At 43.2% G+C, this 15398-nt stretch overlaps 1 protein-coding gene across 1 annotated transcript in view; it reads right to left on the bottom strand.

Moving 5' to 3' along the window:
- Positions 1–863: 863 nt before the first annotated feature.
- HADHA (hydroxyacyl-CoA dehydrogenase/3-ketoacyl-CoA thiolase/enoyl-CoA hydratase (trifunctional protein), alpha subunit) overlaps positions 864–15398 on the bottom strand; it is a 91765-nt gene continuing 77230 nt past the window's right edge. Inside the window, exons 13-20 of the mRNA XM_006835222.1 lie at positions 12218–12389; positions 8671–8757; positions 4258–4398; positions 3641–3709; positions 2772–2967; positions 2046–2160; positions 1241–1386; positions 864–1152 (exon numbers count right to left, since the gene is read on the bottom strand). Coding sequence (XP_006835285.1) covers positions 1010–1152; positions 1241–1386; positions 2046–2160; positions 2772–2967; positions 3641–3709; positions 4258–4398; positions 8671–8757; positions 12218–12389 — 1069 coding nt within the window. The 3' untranslated portion in view covers positions 864–1009. The remainder of the gene's footprint in view (positions 1153–1240; positions 1387–2045; positions 2161–2771; positions 2968–3640; positions 3710–4257; positions 4399–8670; positions 8758–12217; positions 12390–15398) is intronic.

Here is a 15398-nt window from a genome sequence, read left to right as displayed (position 1 = left end):
TCACATGATCATTGTGGAAGCAGGGATAGTGACTTTAGGCCCATTTCCTTTGCTTGGACAGCAGCTGTACAGGCTGTTGTGACGATCAGGGAAATGTTACCTTTTCTGCTTAACCTGCCCACCAACATCCTGATGAGCATGTATACACCAACTATAGGTCCTGCCAAGAAAAGATGGTAGAATCATGCCATGAGGAAATCCAGTTTGGGAAAAGTATCTAATATTCTGGTATGCTACCCCTGAAGGTCCCCGGGTAATGAATGCAAAGGGTTGCCCTGACTGTTAACCTAAAGGTTGGTTGTTAGAATATACCCAGTGGTGCCATGAAGAAAGGCCAGGTATGTGCTTTTGTTAAGACTCCAGCTAAGGAAAACTCTGCGGAGCCATTCTCTGTAACACATACGGAGTCCTGTGAGCTGGAAATCAGATTTGGGGTTGTGCCCAATACATTTATTTCTGCTGCTTTAGGCAGAAGATCTGCCAAAGCATTTAAGCACAGGTTTAAATGGCTGTAGGCTCTCAAAGTTCCATTTTCTATCAGTGTCCCTCTCAGTTGCCACCTACAACTCTCAGCACATTCTTACCTCAAAAGTATAGAGCTTTCTTCTAGCTTACTGCTTAAAACAGGACTTTAAACTAGATGGGCAAAGACTGAAGAAAACAGAACGAGAGGCTAGAGAGGCTGGTTTTTATTAGGTATTCAGCAGGGTGCAGAGTTGCTCTCACCACCGTTGGCCTCCTGGGTAGAAATTGGCAGCAAAGATGCTGCCGCCTTGGGCCTTATAAATCTTGAGCAAAGTGCATTCCCCTTCCTCCAAATCAAGTGCAAACTCTAATTCACAGACTTCAGAGGACAGGAGCTAGTCATAGCTGAAGGCAGTTTCAAAGAGCAAATCTGGTGGCCAAGTTCTCTTTCTGGTACCAGAAATCTAGACACTGCTCTGTTGGAGAAACGGCACTGCCTGCAGCTGGGGGGGTCAGTAAGCTTAATGAATGGCTATGGGTCCGCTCAATGGTAAAACTTTTTGTGGCTGGTTGCGTGGTCAATGAGCAGCTGGCAGGGGGTGAACTGTTTGCCATAGGCAGCCTCATACTTCCTGAGCCGGTCCACCACCTTCTGAGCACCATACAGATCCACAAAGCGGAAAGGCCCTGCGTGGAGAAATGGGACTGTGTTGAAGGTGACTGTAACATGAGCTCTAAGACAGAGTGAGCTAACTGCCCAATATGAAAGACCAACCTCCAAGACAAGGGGGAAAGCCGAGCCCAAAGACAGCTCCAATGTCGCCCTCAGCAGGTGTGGCCAAGATCTCTTCTTGGAGGCACATGACGGCCTCATTCACAAATCTTGTCACCAGGCGGTACTGGATATCCTTGTCAGAGGAGCTGTCAATGGGAAGAGACAGGAAGTTCAGGGAGAGTGAACAGGGAGGACAGCAGGAACTGCAGGTGCAGAAGGGGAAGGGCATGGTAGGTGTGACAGAGCTCCTGGGGGGCAACATAGTACTGAACTCTGTGGAGAAACCCTAGCCTCGGGGGTCCTACTTCTTGTAGAAAGTTACTTGCCCTAATTAACTTGAAACAGCACCTAGAAGAGGGTAGGAAATAAATGTTTCTTGACTGTTGTTACGTGCCTGGAGTCGGTTCTGAGGCTATAAATCTTCATGGGAGCAGATAGCTTCATTTTTCTCCCACGGAACAGCTGGTAATTTCAAACTGCTGACCATGAGATTAGCAGCCCGATTCGTAACCGCTACGCTACCAGAGCTCTTAGACTGTAGTGACTCAGGACTCAGTTCCCCACAAATGGTAACCAAGGATTTGGAAAAGTGGAGGGGTCAAGGACAATCTACCTTTCTAGCTGCACGCTGGGTACTTCACAGTGAGGCCTAAGCAATCCTCACCTTCTGATGCTGGTAACGGCAAGGTGGGATGGAAAAGGGCCAAAGGGTACGACGTCTGCCAGCATCAGCAGAGCTCTTTCTGCTCAGGGATGGGGACGATAACAAAGCAGCCTGGGGCTGCCAGACACACCACTGACTTACACATCAGCCTTAGGAACCAACTGCAGACCTGCCAAGATGCTGTCCATGTCAGAATTCAGATTCTTACTCTTCACACCCTCCTCGTAGATATAAAAGCCCTTCCCAGACTTGCGACCTAAAAGCAATCAAAGGGGCAGTTCAAATTCCCAGATTCTCCTCCTGCTGGTCTGTTAAAGAGCTCCAGCCTGTTATATTCCTGCATTTCTCTAGCTCACTCTAGAAAACAGTCTTTGTCAGAAGAGCTGGCAGAGAAAGAGAAAGCTCTTGTATTTCCTGAAGCTCAGATCTGTATATCTGAATGAAGAAAACAGCACTTGGGTGAGATTTAAAGCCTAGGTCCAAGTGTTGATTTTGATGTTACTTTGCCAAGAAAGCAAGCCATCTCTCAGGTGGTCCTCATGTTCTCTGTGTTGAAAGGCCTTACACACAGATGGCCAGATTTTGTGACAAAGCTAGGTCATGGAGCTTTCTCGTGCAGTACCTAAGATGTATTAAAGGTCTTCGGAGGAGAAAACGACTGTCAGTCTTGTATGATGTGGGCCAGGTGATGGCAAAGCCCCAGAAGACTAGACCTGTCTTCGGTCCAAACTCTGCAGATCCACCCTGAGAGGAGGCTCTCCTGAGACCATTCTGAAGTCCAGAGTGATTGGGGGCTCTATGCTTCAGAGGGCACTCTGCAGACTGCTCAGAACACAGTGCCCGTTAGGCCTCCTGAAAGCTACTCACCGAGGAAGCCCTTGGCCACCATCTGCTTCAGCAGCTCTAGACTTCCACCTCCAAACCGCTCCCCAAAGGCTTTGCCTAGATCTTCTGCTACATGTTTGGCTACATCCACACCAACTTCATCCACCAGTGTGGCTGCACCCACAGGAAAGCCAAAGCCTGTGGTCAGGGAATCCAGTTTCTTGGGCTCAACTCCTTCCTGAAGGGGAAGTAAAGCAGGAAGCTCAGAGGAAGGCCACTTAAGACACTCTGCCAAGGGCTCAGGTGCTGCCTCAGACACAGCCGAGGGTAAAACCCACTGTTCTTGTGGGTGCCATCTGTGAAAATTCAGAGCCTCCCCTAACCTATAGTAGTTTAAGTAAACTTAGTGGCGAACAGATTATTAATTTCCTTATCTTCAACTTTGCATCTCAATCATGAAAAGATTCCACGCAGACAGGACTGTTTTCCACATCTGGAAGAAAATACAGTGCCACTGGACACCATGGTCCAGTATCTGGGGAAATGCCCACTGAGGAGGATCCTTTCCTGCCAGGGTATGAGTTCTATGGCCAGATGCAGCTGTGGACAGACCAAGTGGGCCCTGATTTTGATGGTCCCTGCCTCAAAGGGGACAGAGGACCAACACTTGGAAGCATGGAGGGAGGGAGGCCTTTGGCTTCATGCAGTGAGGAAGCTAAAGGAGCTGAGTTACAGTTATGCCCTGAGTTCAGTAAAGCATGAGCCTCGAGATTTCCTGCTGCTGTGTGGAAACAGACCACAAAGGGCCTTCGTGGAGAGGCACCTACAGTTAGTAAAACAGACATGACTAGTTTGGAGGGCTGATTTAAAGGGTCAAAGATGACTCAGATGTTCCAGACAGCAATACTAACCTGGAGAATTCGGAGGACTTCAGACATCATGGGTGCAAGACACCTGGTGGTATAGAAGCCGGGGCCATCCTGTCAAGGGAGATAACACGAGCTCACTGGGACCTCTGCCGCTGCGGAGGCTGACAACATGCTCCCATTCCCAGCGGGGTTTCAAAATGGAAGGTGACTGATAATCTCAATCAAAATCCTTCAACTGTGGGGGAAGCCACACCCAGTGGAGGCTTGTATCAGTCCGCACAGCATATAATTTCAGTCACCTGAAAGGTCTGGGGTCGTTAGGAGAGCCCTGCCAGTTTCAGGCACTCCCCATCCCTACTCCAAATCAGTGATAAAGGCTCAATACACCACTTGTGCCATCAAGTCGGATGTGACTCATAGCGACCCTATGTAAGAATTCCAAGGCTGGTGGATTTGAACCACTGATCTTATGGTTCCAACTAACCTTGCAGTCCAGTGCTTATCCTACAGCAAACACCACACCAGGACTCCATTATACCACAATATAGACAAACAGAGGGGGAAATCATATCGAAAGCTGGCGTTACTCCAGAAGAGTTCCACAGTATAGTTATAGATGAGCCTTTCAAGACGCGCCATGCTGTCACACAGCTTCTTACCTTCACCACAATGATGACCTTGCCCTGCTTGAGACCAACTGAGACAGCTGAAGCAGTTGTGTCCTTCGATGTTTTGTCAGTTGTGATAATCTCCAGCAGCTGCATCTTATCCACGGGAGAGAAGTAGTGCATGCCAATCACCTGGCAAGGGGCAGGAAAAGCCAACAGTTAGGAATGCCAAGGAGAGAACCTAAGAATGAATGTTCGTTTTCCCCAGAAAAATGGTAGAGAGAAAGGTGGGTATGACTAGAAACACCGCTTGCCTGTAGTCAGGTGACTTCGTTCTCACTAAAAAGTGCAGTGTGTTCAGGAAGAGCTTCCTGAGATGCTCTCCTTTGTTTGCTTCTGGAACTTTTCACTAAGGGCATCTGATCCTACCCACAATCAGTGCCAAAATCACAGCCAGAGGCCAAATTAGACTTACAAGAGAAGATTGATGCTGATGGTTTAGCTAAGATGGCCTAGTACTTTTTGGGGGAGGGGGTGTGTGGAGAAGGAGAGATGGTGGTGAGGTGGTGGTAGGGGAAGATTAAGTTGATCTGTTGGGTGGTCCGAGATATATGTGGGTTTTACTTAGATCAGTCTCCTCACCAGGGCACTGGGTTTAAATAATACTTCCCAATTCTCAAGTAATGCAATGCACTTGAAGACTCATCAAACCAGTGATTCTAGAAGTGTGGTCCTGGGTCTGCAGCAACACCTGGGGATGTTAGAACTGCAACTTCTCAGAACCATCCCAAACTTATCCAATCAGATTCTGGGGGGATGGAACCCACCCAGAGTTGTGCTTTTAAAACTCAACTCCCCGGGGATTCTAATGCATGCTGAAGTTTGAGGACTACCTCTCTAAACTGAATCTTCACAATACAATTGTGAAGGATGTCTAATTCATTAATTTGTAGTTTTGCAGTCCCCCCACCCAACATGACTGTAAGAAGGAGTCCTGGTGGCGCAGTGAGTTAAGTGTTGAGCTGCTAACAGCAAGGTTTGAGGTTTAAACCCACCAGCTGCTCTGTGGGAGAAACATGAGGCAGTTTGTTCCTAAAAAGATTTAGTCTCAGAAACCCTAGAGAGTAGTTCTACTGTTCTACTTTGTTCTACAGGGTTACTATGAATTGGAATTGACTCAATGGCAGTGGGTTTGGCGTTTTGGTTTGGTTAGCTGTAAGGTATAACTAATACTATCTACCACCTGTTGACTCTTACTAACGACCAGCTTACCTCTTCCTTAACACATTTACCATCATTCCATTACAGCCCTGTGAACTATGTACGTAAGGAACAAAGACAAGAGGTTACAATGGGCAGCTTAGAGTGAGTGAGCAAATGGCAGAGTGGGATTCCATCACAGGGCTGCCTTCTTCAGAGCCTGACCACTACTGTTAAGTGCCATCGAGTTGGTTCCAACCCAGTATACGGTTTCTGAGGACCAGCTGTGGGTCTGAACTATAGACCTTGTGGTTCAAACTAACCTTGCATTAACCAACTATGCAATACACAAATCAACTTAATGTCCCGTAAATGGAGCAATCCAGAAGTTGCCGTCAATCGCTAAACTTTACTTATGTCTAAAACTACTTTAAAACATAGGCCCTGACAGACTCCGTACCCTTGAGTAGAAGGAATTAGACTTTTCTGATATATAATTACATAGATTGAAATGCAAGAATTTGAAAGTGTTCATTCAGGTTATGTTGTGACAACTGTATAAAACCCCTGTAACTATTATCACAAACAAAATATATTTATATCACTTAAAAAGCTGTGCCTAAAGTGATCAACTCCCCCTTGGCTGTCTGGCACTGGAAGCCAAGTGTCCCAGGAAACCCCTCAGTCCTAAGCAAACAGAGACAGGAGCATGTCCCAGTCAGCATCAAATGCACAATGACAATTCTCCTTTACGGATTTTAAATGCTGCAGAGGTGCTCTAGGTAAAGGAATATGGTCACTTTATACTGTTTTGTCTCCCTTCATGACATATAATCAGATGCCACTTCTCCCTCTCCTGCCATCACTGAGCCTTGCCTTCAACCAGGCTACATATCATCTCTCATCAGCTATGTGCTACGCAACTAGACTACAAGCATGGACCAACAAAATATGAGGGAATAGATGTTTGTGGTTTTAGCACATGATCTTTGTATTAACAATTCTGCTCCTGAAAGTTCTTTTATGTTTCCTGCCTGTCTTTGGCTGCTTCTGGTTGTGGTTGTTACTAGGTGCCATTAAGTTGGCTCCAACTCATAGTAACCTACGCACAACAGAATGAGACACTGCCAGTCCTGCATCATCTTCACAATTGTTGCATTTGAGTCCACTGCTGCTGCCAATCCATCTTGTTGGAGAGTCTTCATCTTTTTTGCTGATCCTCTAACTTTGCCTTCTCCAGGGAGTGGTCTCTCTTAATAACATGTCCAAAGTATGAAAGACAAAGTCTCACCATTCTGGCTTCTACAGAACATACTAGCTGTACTTCTTCCAACACAGACTTTGTTCTTCTGACAGTCCATGGTAGTTTAAATGTTTTTCTCCAACACCATTACTCAAAAGCATCACTTCTTCTATGGTTTCCCTTATTCACTGTCCACCTTTCAAATGCATATGAAATTACTGAAAATGCTATGGTTTGAGCCAGGAGTACATTACTCCTCAAACTGACATCTTGGCTCTTGAACACTTTAAAGAGGTATTGTGCGGCATATTTGCCCCATGAAGTATCTCATTTGATTTCGTAACTACTGCTTCCATGAGTGCTGACAATGGATCCAAGCACAATTAAATGTTTGGCAACTTTAATCTTTTTTTCATTTATCTTGATGTTATATATTGATCCAGTTGTGAGGATTTTTGTTTTGTTTATATTGAGTTGCAACCCATACTGAAGTCTGTGGTCTTTGATCTTCATCACTAAATATTTTAAGTCCTCTTCACTTCCAGCAAGCAATGTTGTATCATCTGTATCATTAGTTGTTAATGAGTCTTCTTCCAATTCTGATGCCACTTTCTTCCCCACAGAATCTACCTTCTCGGAGTATTTGCACAGCATAAAAACTGAGTAAGTGTGGTATAAGGATACAAGACTGGTGCACACCTTTCCTGATTTTAAACCAATAAATGTTCCCTTGTTCTGTTCAAATGACTGCCTCTTGGTCTATGTACAGGTTCCTCAAGAACACAATTAAGTGTTTGGCATACCCATTCTCCATAACATTATCCATAGCTTGTCACAATCCACATAATCAAAAGCCTTTGTAGTCAATAAAAGCACAAGTAAACATCTTCCTAATAGTATCTGCTTTAAGCCAAAATCCACATGACATCAGTAATGACATCCCTCATTCTAGAAGTTCCCTGCTGATGTATGTGCTGTTGCCATTTTTGAATTATCTTCAGCAAAATTTTACTTGCATGTGATATTAATGATATTATTTGATGATTTCCACAGTCTGTTGAGCTACCCTCTTTGGAATGGGCACAAACCATGATCTCCACCATGTTGTTAAGTGACACTGAATTGGTTCCAACTCACAGCAACCCTGCATAAGGCTTCCAAGGAGAGGATGTTGAGTTTGAAACTGCTGACCTTGAGGTTGAAACTGACTTGCAGTCCAGTGCTTATTTTACAGTGCTGCACCAGGACTCTACAATGTGCCATCGAGTCTGTTCGAACTCACAGTGACCCTGTGTTGGGTTCAGAGGAGTGGTTGGTGGGTTTGAACTTGTGGTTGGTGACCTTGAGGTTCAACTGAGCTTGCAGTCCAGTGTATTATCCTGCAGGGCCACATGAGGACTGGAGAGCTAGCTGAGGCTAATCAGTACCTTCTAGAGAAGTGAAGTGAAGTGTGAGCTGTGTTTTATTCCTCCCTTAAATGGTTGTACTTCCTCTTAATTACCCTGGGAGATACTAAAATCCTAAGTCACATTTCTAGGCATCATTCCAAATACTCACTGAAATTGTTCTCCACCCATCCGGTTCATGTCCGGGTAGAAAGTCTAACTGAATCCATAAGTGGACATATCCCATCATGTCCCTGAACCTTCATTCCCAGATATGAGTTGGAACCACACCCATCCTAGACAGTCCCAGAGCCGGCTCTGTAGCCAAGGTCCATCTTTGGGAGTATTCCTCCTTATTTTTGAGTCTATCCTTCAGTGCTTACTTATAGGATGAATGTAGGTTTAAAGTCTTTACCTGAAAGATAACACACACCAGGGATACAATCACTTACGTAGTTCAGTTGTACTTCACTTGTTGCTGCAGCTCTCACTGGTCTTGGTATTGGCTTTTCTGTGCCCTTTTGGGGATACATTGCTACCCCACCCATTTCATTACTCATACCAATTCCTTATTCATTTGTGTTCCCAACCTTCATCAGTAAACCACTACAAGGTTTCCCTCTGTTCAGAATATACCTTTTCAGGTCTTTTGCTGGCAGCTGCAATTTCATTGATCGGGAGAGCAGAAGTGTTACTGGCAAAGACGCAGTGACCTGGAATCACCTGCAGAGAACAGCATTAAGAATGTGTCACGTAAGCCTGGGAAAGGACCAGAGTCCAAAGCAAACCTAAGGAGAGACACTTGGGTCCAGCCCACGCTTTCACTCAGAACTGCTCCGATAGTGGAGTCAGTTCATCTAGACATTTACAGATCACCTAGAGGCTTCTGTGCCGGGAAAATATGTTCTTTGCACTATTCTCAGCCTTCCTCTAGGTACTGGTGCTTCATAGGTCTCCTAACCCTAACCTGGGGACGACATCTGGGTAAGGAAGAAACTTCAGATAAACACCGAGAAGGTGGCTTTAAATCAAGTATCCTTAATTTCAATACCAAGCACATGTGACAACCCCTGCTTCTCATTTGAACCTGTCCTGGAGTCTGAAAGCTTATGATGACGACATCCTCCACCCTTCAGCCCTGACTCATACATGCCTGCCTCATTTTATTGTTGTTGTTGTTAAGTGCCATCGAGTTGGAACGACCCATAGCAATCCTGTAACAGGGTTTCTGAGGGTGTAAATCTTTATGGGAGTAGAAAGCCTCATCTTTCTAGGGTCACTCTTGAGTTGGACCCAACTCGACAGCACTTAACAACAACAAAAATTTACTACTAAATTGCAGTACATGAATACTAGTAACTATTAGCTTTAGTACCCTGGAGAACAGTTTCTAATGCAGACTGTCTCAGCATTCTGTCCAGGATCCTAACTTAATTCATGTTTTTATCAAATACGTGGGAGGCACACTGTCAAATTTGTGCCAATCTGGCACAAGCAGAATCAGAGCAGAGAATCAAGATTCAAGACATATTTAACATGATGAAAAGTTGGGTATAAAATAATATCAGTTATAATATGGAGTCCTAATGTGGTACTGTAGGATAATGCACTGGACAGCAAGGTCAGTGTGAACAGCAAGGTCAGCGGTTCAAATCCACCAGCTGCTCCTCGGAAACCCTATACAGGGTCATTATGAGCTGGAACTGATTTGATGGCACTTAAAAATAGTCCTGGTGTGGCGCTATGGGCTAATGCGTAAGACTGTAAAGTCATTTGAACTGCAAGGTTGGTGGTTCAAGTTCACCAGCTGCTCCTTGGAAATCAACTTGACGGCACTTAACTACAATGTAGACAAAGGTAAAGTTCTTCATTAAGAATTTTTTAAAAGGAGAAAAATAAACTGTACAGGTGTATGATGGGCAAGACGCAGCTTGGCAATAGACTTGTGACAAAGATCCCATGATTTTAATTAACCAGAAGTGTAATGTGATTCGACAGCACAATATAACTTTAAGAAAGTGAATAAAGTCTCAAGTGGCATTAATAGCAGTATGAGTGTCTAATCCTCTAAGTGGAGCAGACCAAAGATGGCTGGAGACAGCCATGTCTTTCCTCCCATCGAGAGGACATGTCTGTTTCCTCTCTCCTTGAATCTGGATTGGTCTTGTGATGTGTTCTGATCAGTAAAATGTAGTAGAAATGTCTCTGTCAGTTCTTGGGGCAGTTTTAAGAAGTCTGCTAGCTTCTATTCTCTCCAAGTCAAGGGTCAGGCTGCAGAGAAGCTCTGGCTCGATTATTGTGTGACCACAAGTAGAGGGAGGCCATATAGAAGAGCATCAGGGTGCCATAATCCTCCCCAAACTGCAAAATTGTGAGAAAATAAACAGCTTTTTGAAGCCATTAAGTTTTGCAGTGGTTTGTTATATAGATAAGAATGCTCAGATGTGATAGAGACACTAAAGATGATAACCAGAGAGTGAAAGATCTAGAATCATTGTCTAATGAAGGATGTCGGAGGAGTGAGCTTTGTTTAGTGCTGTGGGGTATAAGGAAAGAGAATTTTTAAATCCTTGAAGGACTGTCATGTAGATTCAACTTTAAATTTCTCTGAAAAGAAAGTAAAGGTCAGTAACAATGAAGGGATTACCCTGCTACTGGGAAGATGGAATGGATGCCCTCCTAAAGGTCTTTCCCCAGATGTTCTCTGATTTTTAAGTGTGTATCTGTCCTGGACCTGGAGAATGTCTTTTCGATTCTCTCAGAATAACTTCCTCAGCCATCTCCTACTCTAGATGATTTCACTAGCTTCACTAAAAAAGCAGCACATGACAGATAAAGAACCCAAAAACATATATGTAACATTTTGAATTTTGTTATTATCTATAGTAATCATCGTTTTGTCTAGAGGTGGTATGTCTCTCTCTTTTTTACTATCTGCTAAAAATCCATAATCCCCTGTTAGTTATGTCTCCTTCGCCTCTTTTATCAGACACCTAGTTTCTTGCCCTCTGTGTCCTACATTCTCAGATAAAATCCCTTTTCTTTTCTTTCTCTTTGCCTCCCGGATGCTGCCCCATCCCGTGCCCCTTACCTTTATGCTTGAACTGTGTCTACTATATTGCTTTGCTCTCAGTCCATTAGTTCTCTCAATTTGGTACCTCTTCCTTCTCTTTTCCTTGATTAGTGGCCTCCTAACTGCCAAAACGAACAAACTTTTCTCCACTGATACCTCGAACCCAGATTTCCCAAAGCAAATACCCTGGTTGTGATTGTTTTAGAGGCTCTCAGAACCCACCAGCCACTGGCTTAGCAGTGCCCTCCAAGGACCCTGGGAACATCCTCTGTATCTCTATACTGAAATGCCATCTAGCACAGATGGAACACAAATCTACCCAACTCTTCTGAACTTTCTCCCTCAGTTGAATCTAGCATTGCATTTTTGCCTAAAGAAAAGACAAATGAAATTGTCCTAAACAGAGCTGTTTCTAAACCTTCCTTGGGTTCCAAGTCACAAGCAGAGACACAGAAGGGCAACTTGAGAGCACCTAAACCATCACAGTTGGCTGCTCCAGACAGTTCATTTCTACCACTGACTAACTCACGTTCCATTTACCTAACTGGAGGTTGCTCTAGGCCCTGGTCTGCTCTCAGGCCTGGAGTACTACTGCCATTTGCACTACTCACTTCAAGTACTTGTTTAGTTCACATTATCTGCTATCTGAAGAATGACTACTGTAAAGCATTTGGGATAAAGACCAAAGGAGAGTTTCAACAGAATGAGCACTTGCATCTTACCCGGGGAAGCTGCTTCTCCCCAACTTCCTTTGCTGCCCAGTCCTAATAAGTTTCATTATGATTTGCAGCCAGCCAGAAATCTCCATGACATTGTTATACTCTCTGACATTATTATTGTATGCTTGGGTAATTAAACTCCCAAAAGAATAAGGTCAGTGAACCCTACTCTAAATAACTTTCTTCTCTTAGGACTTAGGTTTCACCTTCATAGCATATGCTGTGTGCAGGGGCTCACATAAAAGATTTACATTTGGAAATGAATAGTCCTATAAAATGATAAAGTGAACCTTGAGTTTCTTAAAAAAAAAAAAAAAAGATCTTAGTGTCCTCCACTTATTACACTGAGGTTTAAGAACAGAGGGCCCCTTACAAAAGACCCCTTACTTACCGCTTCTACTTCCTTTAGCACTTTGTGCTTAAGATTAATGTCCTCAAAAACAGCTTCAATCACCATGTCGGCCTTTTCAAAACCCTGATAATTAAGCTGCCCAGTCAAGTTGCTGAAAATAAAGTCCCTTTCGAATGATGTTAGCGTTTTCTTCTTCACTTTATCATTCAATCTAGAAAAAACACATTTTAATCAGAGGGCAGGAGTCCTGGTGTGGTACTGTAGGATAAGCACTGGACTGCTAACTGCAGTCAGTGGTTCAAACCCACCAGTAACTTATTGGAAACCCTAAACAGGGTCGCTATGACTCGGAATGGACTTGACGGCACTAACAGCAGTGAGAAGGGAAGAATAGGAAACTAATATTTACTGACAGTACATTATGTGTTTTACACTGGCTCTAATGGAAGTTATACTACCATCATTTTGAGAGAGCAGAGTTTCTCAAAGAAGCACAAACTCAGTGCCAAGTAGCTACATGGGGGAGTCAAAAATTATCCACACCCTGGTTATATTAAAACACCCATCCACATCCACAGCTGATGACAACATTGAGAGTGTACATGAAAAGATTCTGAAATGATTCTGTCGAATAGACGAGTGGTAATGGATTATGTGGCATATCATTTGCAAGTCAGCCATGGCTCTGCCTATGAAATAATCCACGACAGACTTTGGTTTCAAAAAGTTTTTGCAAAATGGGTACCGAAACAACCCACAGAAGAGCATAAACAGAAGTGTTTAGCCATCTGCAAACAAAATATGGACTGATACGCAAAGGAAGGTAAAAGCTTCTTTAAAAAAAAAAAAAAAAAAAAAAATCATTACTGCTGACGAGACATGGATTCATCATGACGAACCTGAGAGTAAACAGCAAATATGGAATGGAAACATCCTAAATTTTCAACCAAGGGAAGGTAAAAGCTTCTTAAAAAAAAAAAAAAAAATCATTACTGCTGACAAGACATGGATTCATCATGACGAACCTGAGAGTAAACAGCAAATATGGAATGGAAACATCCTAAATTTTCAACCAAGGAAAAGTTCAAAAGTCAACCATCAGCTGGAAAATTGATGCTTACAGTTTTCTGTGATTCTCAATGGCCAGTATTGAACATGAATCAGGAAAAAGGAAACCTATCAACAGTGCTCATTATAGTGAGCTGCTCAATGAAGAGCTAAAGCCTAAATTTTGGATTAAAGGCGGAGAACCCCTGTCCAAGAGCCTTGTGATCTTGCATGACACTGCAAGTCCTCACACCTCTGCCCACAGTGTTGACACCCACAGTGTTGAAACTTTGAAAACCTTCCTTTTGAGGTGTTAAAGCATCCTCCCTATAGTCCTAATCTTGCTCCATTGGTCTACCCCTGTTCAGTCCCCTGAAAGTGCCCCTTCCAAGACAAAGATTCCCCTCTGCTGAAGAAGTGTGAAGACAGCATTGCACTTGTGGCTTGCAGCTCAGCCCCTAACATTTTTTAATAAGGGGATACGAAAGCTTGCTGACAAGGAGCTCTGTTGCATAGTAGTTATGAATCGGGCTGTGAACCGCAAGGTCAGCAGTTAGAAACTACCAGCTGTTCCGCGGGAGAAAGATGAGGTATTCTGCTCCCGTAAAGATTTACAGCCTCGGAAACCCTGTACAGGGTCGCTATGAGTCGGAACCGATTCCACGGCACACAGCCACCAGCCACCATGAAAGCTTGCTGACAGATGGCATAAGTGTATTGAAAAGCAAGGAGATTATGTGAAAATGAGATATGTGTCTTTTCTAAAAGTTGATTAAACTTAATTCTATAGCCAGAGTGTGGACAATTTTTGACTCAACCTTGTTTTAACAGATGGTCCTAGAATTAAAGCTTGGGTTGACCTCCACATTCAAATACTTCCAACATAAGATGCCTACAAATGCCTAATTTACATATATTACTTGTAAAGTCCTCATGTAATGCTGTAGGATAAGCACTGGACTGCAAAGTTGGTTGAACTGCAAGGTTTACTGGTTCAAACTCAATAGCTGCTTCTTAGAAACCCTAGACAAGGTCTCTATAAGTCAGAATTGACTTGGTGGTACTTAACAACAACAATATTACTTGTAAAAGTTAAATCTGGAGAAGAATAAAAACAACAGTATTACTTGTAAAACAGTTAAATCTGCAAAAGAATAAATAACACAAATGGTGGTAGTTGTGTGCTGTGGAGTCGGTTCTGACTCATAGCGACCCTGTATAGGGTGTCTGAGGCTGTAAATTTTTATAGGAGCAGAAAACCTTATCTTTCTCCCGCAGAACAGCTGGTAGTTTCAAACTGCTGACCGAGAGGTTAGCTGCCTGATTTGTAACCACTACGCTATCAGAGCTCCTTAAATAACACATATATTAAGTGGCAAAACAAAAAAGCAGCTTTGGTAATTTTCTACATTAGGGGAAACAGTCAACAGGTATCCTAGATCACATGGTTTTACATTTGCTTATCTTACGAATAGCAGCAGAACATTGTCAGATATAGTATTGGAAGATGAAAACATTATGAATAACACCAGAATATTGTCAGATATGAAGTCTTGGTGTGACATTGTAAAATAAACACTGAACTGCAAGGCCTGCTGCTCCTTGGAAACTCTATACGGGGTTGCTATGAATCAAAAGCAACTTGAAGGCACTTAACAATAACAGTAATTGTCAGATATTGTGCTGTATGATGAGCCCCTCAGGCTGGAAGCCACTCAAAATATGACTGGATAAAAGCTGCCTCCTTAAAGTAGAGTTGACTGTGATGATGCAAATAGGGTAAAACTTTCAGAACCATCATTTGCTGATGGGTCACAACTTAAAATAAGGAGGAAAAACCAAAAACATCCATCAACAATTGGAACATGGAGTGGACGAAGTATGAATCTAGGAAAATTGGAAAAAATGAAATGGTACACATAAAGATGAGTATCCTAGGCACTAGTGATCTATACTGGACTTGTACTGGCCATTTTTAATCTAATAATCATATGGTTTACTATGCTGGAAATGAAAACTGGAGGGAATGGTACTACATTCATCATCAAAAAGAACATTTCAAGATCTGTCATGAAGGATGCAAGGATGGTTCAACATCAGAAAAACAATCAACATTATCCACCATATAAATAAGAAAAAAGAAAAGAATTACATGATCATATTGATTGATGCA

This window comes from Chrysochloris asiatica, unplaced genomic scaffold, assembly GCF_000296735.1.
Source record: "Chrysochloris asiatica unplaced genomic scaffold, ChrAsi1.0 scaffold00016, whole genome shotgun sequence".
Taxonomy (NCBI): domain Eukaryota; kingdom Metazoa; phylum Chordata; class Mammalia; order Afrosoricida; family Chrysochloridae; genus Chrysochloris; species Chrysochloris asiatica.
This window is presented reverse-complemented; position numbering and strand designations above follow the sequence as displayed.